General features: G+C 50.8%; 1 protein-coding gene across 1 annotated transcript; it reads left to right on the top strand.

Moving 5' to 3' along the window:
* Positions 1 to 915: 915 nt before the first annotated feature.
* On the top strand, positions 916 to 9,181 carry LOC122232518 (tubulin alpha-3 chain). Its single transcript, XM_042961982.1, has 5 exons — positions 916 to 1,010; positions 4,743 to 4,965; positions 5,847 to 5,995; positions 6,309 to 6,989; positions 8,793 to 9,181. Exons 1-5 carry the CDS (start codon positions 1,008 to 1,010, stop codon positions 9,087 to 9,089), a joined length of 1,353 nt encoding a protein of 450 aa, XP_042817916.1. The 5' UTR covers positions 916 to 1,007; the 3' UTR covers positions 9,090 to 9,181.
* Positions 9,182 to 9,504: the final 323 nt, after the last annotated feature.

The following is a 9,504-nucleotide window of genomic DNA, read 5'->3' on the forward strand; positions in this document are numbered from 1 at the left end:
GGTATACCCTCCAACTCCCTTGTCCCCAGAAACTCAGAAATCCCCAGATTAAAGAAGTAATCAAATCCTGCCTGGTTCCCGGGCGCTGGATGGCAAAGGCCTTTCTGCACCGGAAAAAGGGTGGACAAGAAAGCTGGGTGCAGATTTTGGGTATGAAGCTGGCATCCATCTTGTTAGTTGTTAGTCTATCTCAAGTCTCTTGACATAGAACACACCTCCGCGGACCAGATGAAGCCACTTGAAGTAACAAAGTAACATCTGTGAACATGACTTCATAAGCCTCCAATCAACAGCGTCCACCTTCTCAGGAGACCCCCCCCCCCCCCGCCCCCCCCTCGCCCCCAAATTTCCCCGTAAAACCCCTCGTTTATAAGCCATCAGGGAGTTCGGGACGTTGAACACCGGTTTTACGTTCTCCTGGGTGGTGCCACACCAACCAATAGCCTATCTTCAAGGCAAAAACTTGGTGCAAGTCTTTTATTGGCTTGCGAAGCACGGGAGAGCAGCTCTCCTTTGCATTAGTTACAGGTAGATGGTGGGCAGGCCTTGAGAGGGTGTCTCGTTTGCAAAGACCGGAATCACGAGCAGACAGGTGAGTGGGCCTGGGCCTCCAAGCAAGAAGCCGGCACAAGCTTGGCGTGAAGCCACGCGCACATTGAGGCCTTACGTGCACGAAAATGTGCTATGTCCCACGCAGAGAAATCCGTGACCACTCCCACCTAACATCCCAGGATGCATCAGAATGCTCTGCTTTGGCTAGGCCACAGCCTTCCCGCCAAAGCCATATCCAATCAGAAAGCACCATACTCCGCAAGTCAAGTAACGTCCAATCAGAAGCGGGATTCCAGGCCTAGGTCCGCCCCGAGGCACTGAGGACCAATGGGCACCTGGGCAGCGGCGGGCCAATCCCGGGCCGTGTGCACAGCGCAGCAGCGGCAGTTGGGCGCGTGGCGTCTGTGGCAGCGGTTGAGGTCTGGTAACGGCGTTGGGCAGCAGCTGAACTCACCATGGTGAGGTCCCCCCCTGGCCACTCTCGGGTCATAGAGGCCCAGGCAGGAGGGAGGATGAAGCCCGCCACATGAGGCCCCTGGGTGGGGCAAGACTGCGACAAATCCTAGGGCCGGGGCTGTGTGTGTGTGTGTGTGTGTGTGTGTGTGTGTGTGGCGGGGGGGGGGGGCGGGGGGGAGATCGGGGAAAGAGGGGGCTGGGGGGGGGCACGGGAGGCCCAGGGCTGCCCGGACGAACAGATGATAGTCCTCTCGCTTGTTCTCTGGGTGTGCGAACCCTGAGGGCAGCGGCAACCTGCGTCGTGGTAATGTCCCGGATGAAGGGGGGTCGGCAGGTGCAGATGTCTCCTCGAAAATTGTAACTTTATGAGCCAGGTTGGAAGCTGGGTGACCTTGACTTGTTGGGTGGCCTTGACTCAGTCTCTGAGGACAGCCGTTATGTTGGGTTCCTGAGGCCTGGAAGGTGGTTCTCAAACGTTGGGGTCCCAGGACATCCCTACAGTATGTATGTATGTATATATGTATGTATGTATGTTAACGTATGTTTATTTTTGAGAGAGAGAGACATACACACAGCACAAGTGGGGGAGGGGCAGAGAGCGAGGGAGACACGGAATCCGAAGCAGGCTCCAGGTTCTAAGCTGTCAGCACAGAGCCCAACGTGGCGTTCGAACTCATGTGATATGAGATCATGACCTGAGCTGAAGTCCAACACTTAACTGACTGAGCCACCCAGGTGCCCCTACAGTATTTCTTTTTTTATAGAGTTTATTTGAGAGAGAGAGAGAAAGAGTGCAAGTGGCGGAGGGGCGAGGGAGAGGGAGAGAGAGAATCCCAAGCAGGCTCTGCACTGCCAGCCCAGTGAGCTCAAACTCACAAACCATGAGATCATGACCTGATGGGGAAGCAAGAGTCACGCTTAACCATCTTAGCCACCCAGGCACTCCATGGACATCTCTACAGTGTAACAAAGTAGGACTCCAAAAAGCCTTTGTTTATGTGGGTTATCTCCGTAGTCGTTTGCCATGTTAGAAATTTTAAAAATATTTATTTACTTTAAGACAACATGCTGACATAAACACCAGATATCCAAGTTGCAATAGCCATAGTTTGTCGGCTCTTGCAAGGAAAATAACATTCTGTGAAAAAAGCTAGTTCAGTTGGCAACTGAAAGCACACAAGTGCTATTTCTTAAAACAGCTGTATTTCAGCAGGTGCACAAGAGCTTTATGGATACTTTCCGTTTTGTCACAGTACTTGAGGGTGGATGTTTTATAAAATAATCATTTTTTGCTTCATCATGAATATTCTGAAATGAAATTGACTTTTTTTTTTTTTTTTTTTGGTCTTTTTACCGTGAGTGCATAAGGGTGAAGAATCTAACGAACACTGGTATAGTTTGGTGCCACTACCTTGATTTGTACTAGGGCATTAACAGTTTTACCCCCCCCCCCTTTTTTTTTAAGTTTATTGTTTTGAGAGAGCGTGAGAGAATCCCAGGCAGGCTCTGCACTGTCAGTGCGGAGCCCAGTGCGGGGCTTAAACTCATAAATGGTAAGATCATGACCTGAGCTGAAGTTGGATGCTTAATTGACTGAGGCACCCAAGCACCCCAGTTTTACCCACTGTTTGATTATGCACCATCAGTGAACACGGTGAAATGTGAACACGGTGAAAAGGGCTGGTTATCTCAGTAGTCCTACTGTGAAATCGCTTTAATTTCCAATTACCCTGAAGAGGTTGTGGATCTCTAGTGGCCTGAGAAGGCCGGTGATTACTTTGAGGACTGTTAGCGGGTAGGGGATCAGTAGAAACAATTGACAGGAGGAAGAGAGCAGAAAGGTCTGCGCATTTGCTGTCTGGAAGCTGAAGCTTCTGGGTACGTAGGGAACAAAGCAATCTGCCAAGAATATGAAGAGAGCAGTTGGACTGGAGCTTGAAAAGAAAGAGGATGAAGATAAGGCTGAGTAAAGTAAGGTAAAATTTTAATGATCCAGGTGAGGTTGGTGATGAATTTTGAATGGCTTTCTATTGAAAGCTAGGAATGATTTTTCTGACTGCTTTTCATTAGTTTCATTGGATAATCAGATGGAAGTGGCCTTGCAGATCATGTAGCACACCAGCCCCCATTTTGTAAAAGAAAAAACTGAGGGATTTTCTCAGGGTACAGAGCTTACTGTGATCATACTAGGGCTGAGTCCGTAGAAAACTAAATCAGGCATCCTGTGAAGCATAGGCTGCCTGGATATAAGTAAGGCAAAATGAATAATACTGATCTGTGAATGGTGTGATTGTGTGGATTCCAAAAGACTTCCCAGAGTGTTGATGAATTTCTTCTCTGAAGGAGTGCATTCCTTGTCATTGGAGAAGTTCTTTCTGCAAGTGAATAATAGTTCCTTCTGGGAGGGATTCTTAGGGTATTGTGGCGTTACGTGAATCTCTATGCCCCTAATTGGAGAGTTGGTGTTTGTGTAATAAAAAACGGGACTTCAGGGGCACCTGGCTCAGGCGGTTAAGCGTCCGACTTCAGCTCGGGTCATGATCTCCCGGTCTGTGGCTCGAGCCCCGTGTCGGACTCTGTGCTGACAGCTCAGAGCCTGGAGCCTCCTTCGGATTCTGTCTCCTCCTCTCTCTGTCCCTCCCCTGCTTGTGCTGTCTCTCCATAATAAACAAACCTTAAAAATAAGAAAAAAAAATTACCTGCCAAACTTAAAAACAGGACTTCAAGTTCTTGGTATTGTATATTAGGATTTAGGGTAGGTGGGACACCTTGAATTTTATTTGATCTCCTCTATGTATTTGTGAGGATACGGTGTCTAAAATAGAACAAATGATTAATGACTGTACAGTTATGTTTATGGCGGGAAAGATATGATACAGTCAAAAAATAGGTACTTTGAGTCTAAGGAAACCACCAAAGGACAGTGTAGTGTCCTACCATTTGTGATGCCTGGTTGCCATTAACTCCTAGCCTTGAGGTGAAGGGAGTGGTTACTAGAAGTTGAGAAGGTGGCTTTATAAAGAACACTGACTGCTGAAAGTTTGTGGCCTTGATAAACACACTCAGGGAGCCCATGGCAGTCCGGCAGGGTGGGAGCCAGGAAGTGAGCACCCTGACCACACTGTCCTCTAACCTCGCAGTCTCTTGCTGATGCCTGCCTTGGCTAATGCAACCAGAAGCCAGGTGCAAGGAAGCCCCTTTCATGCAGTCCAGATGGGTCAGCCTCCCTGAGCACAGCCCTGGGTGGAGAAAATAGAGGGTAGCTGTAGATGGGTAGATGGATGACACACATATGGTGACCACTGGCACCTGGGCCATGGTGACCTGTGTCCAAGTCCACTCTTCCTTCCCTGATCTATTAGTTGTTACATTCTCTTTGGACAGGACACCATCAGAAACTAGTAGCTATATTCTTTAGAGAATAACTGTGGCTGTATGGTGACTGTGGCTGTATGTGACTGTACGGTGTGGCGTTTACCATTGACATTACGCGTATGGTAGCAAACGCTTTTGTGTAGGGGCTAAGTCCGGCACTTAGTAGCTCGGGTGGTTTAGAGCACCTCAGTTTTCATAGGGACTTGAAAAGGGTCACATAAGCCTTCTGGGAAAGGTCTGGGAAAGCCATAGACAATGTGAAGTACATATAGATGTGTGTGTTAATATGGTTTCCATGCCATATAGTGTTGGTTCCCTTGAAGACAAGGGGATCTCAACGTTTGTGTTCTGGTTCCCAGCGCGAGTGCATCTCTATCCACGTGGGGCAGGCAGGTGTCCAGATCGGCAATGCCTGCTGGGAACTGTACTGCCTTGAACATGGAATTCAGCCCGATGGTCAGATGCCAAGTGACAAAACCATCGGTGGTGGGGATGACTCGTTCAACACGTTCTTCAGCGAGACTGGGGCTGGCAAGCATGTGCCCAGAGCGGTGTTTGTGGACCTGGAGCCCACCGTGGTCGGTAGGTGCTCGGGCACTTGGGCGGCTTTCCCGGGAGAGTGGGAGAGCCTCCCTGAAGCCCCCTCCATGCCCCCTGTGCTCCTTTGAATCCTTTCTGCAGAAAGGACGGGGTGTACAAGTACACGCCTGTGGCTACATCGGGTGAGAAACTGAGGCTCCTAAGTTAGGAGAACCTAACGTACAGGAAAAACATAGGCTGGTAATAGATTCACTCGTGGCCGCCTCAGCCCCAGGCAGGTGGTTGTGTAGACTCCACCTGCGGGGTGCCCAGGCACTGGTCCCTCCTTAACGCTGCGCACACCAAGATGCTGCTGCGTGAGAATCTTGACCTGCATCTGACAGAAAGGTAAGTAGAGAACATTCGTTGGCTTCCTCCAGATTAGAAGGCTGAAGTGGTTGCCAGGGAGAGCTGCAAGGAGAGAGCACCTTTCAGTGGCCACCCAGGGGAAGACAGGATGTCACCCTAAAGCCTGTGAGAGGCAGGCCACAGAGGGTGCCCTGATGGGACTGGCCGGCCAAAGTCATGCTGACCTGGTGACTGTCTAGCATGTAAGCGATTTTTTAGTTACACTCTTTGAGGTAGCTGTGGGTAGGAGGACATATGTATGCACGTGCAGAGTCACCTGTGTGCGGGTGTGAGTGGTTTCCCTCCTTTGAGGACCAGTCAGATTGGACTTTGTACCTCCACTTGACTTTACCTGCTGAGCCATAGATTGCTGTTGTGGTCTGCGTGTTACGCAGAGACGTTTTCTACGAGACCCTGATGCTGCCGACCGCGAGGAACGGCACGTGCTTGGTAGATCCCGACGGTCCCCAAACCCACCCCTCCTGGTGAGTTAACAACGGGCTTGAAGCCCTGCGGCCCACGTGTCCTCTTTGTAGATGAGGTGCGCACAGGGACCTACAGGCAGCTCTTCCACCCAGAGCAGCTGATCACCGGGAAGGAGGACGCAGCCAACAATTACGCCAGAGGCCATTATACCATCGGCAGGGAGATCGTCGACCTGGTCCTGGACCGGATCCGAAAACTGGTAAGGGGGTGCCGAGAAGGCTTCCTGTGGACGTTGCCCCGGACGGGAGGGTATGCAGGGATTGCGACCAGGAGGTCGCTCTGGCAAAACCCCAGGCCAGAATCTTGAGTCCACGTTTCCCTTCACGTGTGGCTTCAGTGCATCCGTACATCTCTAACGTCTGCCTTGCTTTGCTCCTGAGCGTCCTGCACGTGCGCTGTGGACGATTTGAATGTGTGATCATCCCGCAGAGGCAAAGAAGTGAGCGTGGCTTGTTGGAGGTCGGCGGTGTGGCTTCCGCGGGCACTGACTCGCGGTCTCTGGTTTCTCTCAGGCGGATCTGTGCACGGGGCTGCAGGGCTTCCTCATCTTCCACAGTTTCGGGGGCGGCACCGGCTCTGGGTTTGCGTCCCTGCTCATGGAGCGGCTGTCGGTGGACTACGGCAAGAAGTCCAAGCTGGAGTTTGCCATCTACCCGGCCCCCCAGGTGTCCACGGCCGTGGTGGAGCCCTACAACTCCATCCTGACCACCCACACGACCCTGGAGCATTCTGACTGTGCCTTCATGGTGGACAACGAAGCCATCTACGACATATGCCGGCGCAACCTGGATATCGAGCGGCCCACGTACACCAACCTTAATCGTCTGATCGGGCAGATCGTGTCCTCCATCACGGCCTCCCTGCGATTCGATGGGGCCCTGAACGTGGACTTGACGGAATTCCAGACCAACCTGGTCCCCTACCCCCGCATCCACTTCCCCCTGGCCACCTACGCCCCGGTCATCTCAGCGGAGAAGGCGTACCACGAGCAGCTGTCTGTGGCCGAGATCACCAATGCCTGTTTTGAGCCGGCTAACCAGATGGTCAAGTGTGACCCTCGGCACGGCAAGTATATGGCCTGCTGCATGTTGTACAGGGGGGACGTGGTCCCGAAAGATGTCAACGCAGCCATCGCCACCATCAAGACCAAGCGCACCATCCAGTTTGTGGATTGGTGCCCAACTGGATTTAAGGTAGGACTGGGTGATGTTGAGTGGTGTTCCCGGTCAGCAGGCAGCCGACCAAGCACAGCATGCCCTTTGTAGGGTATGCCCTGTTCCATGGCAGCCAGCCCCTTGGTCACAAATTAGTGAGCCAGAGTGATAATTTATTCAGTGGTGCCATTTGAACTCCCTTCCTGAGTTATCACATTGTGTATCTGTGTGAGAATTTTCTTTTTTAACAGAACAGAAAGTTTGGGGAAGGATTTTTGTTGCCGCTTCTGGGTGAAAGAATTAGTGTGGGAAAAATAGTTTGGACTTAGAAATGTAGCAATTTTCAAGGGCATTTTGACAATTTATGTGGATATTTGAAATCGGGGTATCACTATAAACATCAGTGTTCCTAAATCCCACGTCATTCTTCAGGCATAAGGAAATTAAACCAAACCTAAATGTCCCATGCAGCATTTGATTTAACGAAAAATGGTCATGGATGTTTTCGGAAGAAATGGCAACATACTCATTTCTCTGTTAGTAGGATTGGCAAGTTTGGACAGAGGCTGCCTCCAACACAGTTTGTGCCAGTCTTCCATCTGATACAGAATAGGAAACTTGCTGTAGCTCTTCAGCTTTGTCCAGTACTTGGACGCTAAACTGTCGATGCTTTCCATCTGGGAAAATGTGCTTCCCTCTGCCTTGCTTTCCATGCCGCCTAGCTGGCTCAGACCTTACTGCTTCTGGTGGGCTTGCTGCAGCGGGTCCTTCACTAGCCCTTCCTATTCTGGGTTCAGGGATCGGCACAGTTGGCAGACCAGCCATGTAGAGTTTTATGTGGACACACCCACACCTGTTCATTGGTGTCTCGTTGTGGCTGCTTTTGTGCTCCAAAGAGAGAATTAAGCAATTGTGACAGAGACCATGTGGCCCACCCAGCCTAGAATATGTGCTGTCTTGCTCTTTTTTTTGTTAACGTTTATTTTTATTGTTGAGACAGAGAGAGACAGAGCATGAACGGGGGGAGGGTCAGAGCGAGAGGGAGACACAGAATCTGAAACAGGCTCCAGGTTCCGAGCTGTCAGCACAGAGCCCGACGCGGGGCTCGAACTCAGGCCGTGAGATCACGACCTGAGCTGAAGTTGCACACCTTAACCAACTGAGCCACCCAGGCGTCCCTGTCTTGCTCTTTATAGACAAAGTTTGCCGACCCCAGCTCTAACTGACCCTGTGTATCCCTGCCCAAACCTCTGGTCGTGTTGTCTCCTGGTTTGGAAACTTAGAATGCCTCCCCTTTTGGACCCAGCCCTCGAATATCACCCCCTTTCTCCTACTTAGCACACACATAGGCCACCTCCTGTTGCAGTAGTAGCAACAGTCCTAGGACCTGAGGGTGTGCCTGTCGCCCTGTTATGCACAGGCTGGCTCATTTGGTAGGAGACCGGGGGTACGATCTCCCCTGGTGATAACAACCATAGTACTCTGAATCGAGTGGAAAAGGTTTCAGCTCCAGAAATGAATCCCCATCTTGTAGAAGCCTATGGGGAAAATAACATGAGGAATACAAAGCAGTGTCCCCTTTTAGAAGAAACAGCCCTGTTACCTGAGCACCTGTCACATGTCTCAGTTGCTGGGACACAGCCCTTCAGGCAACTTGGGACTGAGCCGGGAGCCAGGGCTCCTTTCCCCAGTTTTGCTGGTCTGGAAACCAGCACCCTGCTCACCTGACACCTTGCCGGGCACAAAGAAGGCACCTGCATGTCTTTTGTTTCCATGAAAGCAGCTACCATTTCTGGGTTTGACACAAGTTTCACAGACTGTTTTCTTCCCCTTCTCTGGCAGGTGGGCATCAACTACCAACCCCCGACTGTCGTTCCCGGAGGGGACCTGGCCAGGGTGCAGCGGGCCGTGTGCATGCTGAGCAACACTACCGCCATTGCCGAGGCCTGGGCCCGCCTAGACCATAAGTTTGACCTCATGTATGCAAAGCGAGCCTTTGTGCACTGGTACGTGGGGGAAGGCATGGAGGAAGGGGAGTTCTCCGAGGCCCGGGAGGACCTGGCAGCTCTGGAGAAAGATTATGAAGAGGTGGGTGTGGATTCCGTGGAAGCAGAGGCTGAAGAAGGGGAAGAATACTGAATGAGTGCCTCTGGCAACCATCCCTTTGTATCATCCCCATTATAACCTTACAAGATATGTTTACCTATTAAAGTTTCTATATTGAAGCATCATGTCCATTGTGCTTTTGCCATAATTCCCGATCTAGACACCTGCCTTTTCCAGGTGCATTTACAGGGGAAAAACATGTTTACTCTCAAAAAATTAAGCATGTCTGTATGTCTAGTTACCACTTTAACCCTAGAAAGAAAGTGTCAAAAGGCGTGGCTGAAGGAATTAGGAAGAATGCTTTGGTTACTTTAAATTTAGGCATTTCTTAAATCCTTCACCCATTCTTGATGTTCTTTGAAGAATGGAATAGTAATTTGGTTGTCTTCTAAAATGTGGATTGGCTACTTTCACCCAGTCTTGTGGGAGGGTCCAGGGAGGCAGCCCC

This window comes from Panthera tigris, chromosome D3 (genome assembly GCF_018350195.1).
Source record: "Panthera tigris isolate Pti1 chromosome D3, P.tigris_Pti1_mat1.1, whole genome shotgun sequence".
NCBI lineage: Eukaryota > Metazoa > Chordata > Mammalia > Carnivora > Felidae > Panthera > Panthera tigris.

What these genes read in the sequence shown, in the direction of transcription:
- LOC122232518 (XM_042961982.1), top strand. An exon ending in CCTGGAGCCCACCGTGGTCG is followed by an intron (nt 4,966 to 5,846) that starts GTAGGTGCTCGG and finishes TCCTCTTTGTAG; the next exon opens with ATGAGGTGCGCACAGGGACC. An exon ending in TGGACCGGATCCGAAAACTG is followed by an intron (nt 5,996 to 6,308) that starts GTAAGGGGGTGC and finishes GGTTTCTCTCAG; the next exon opens with GCGGATCTGTGCACGGGGCT.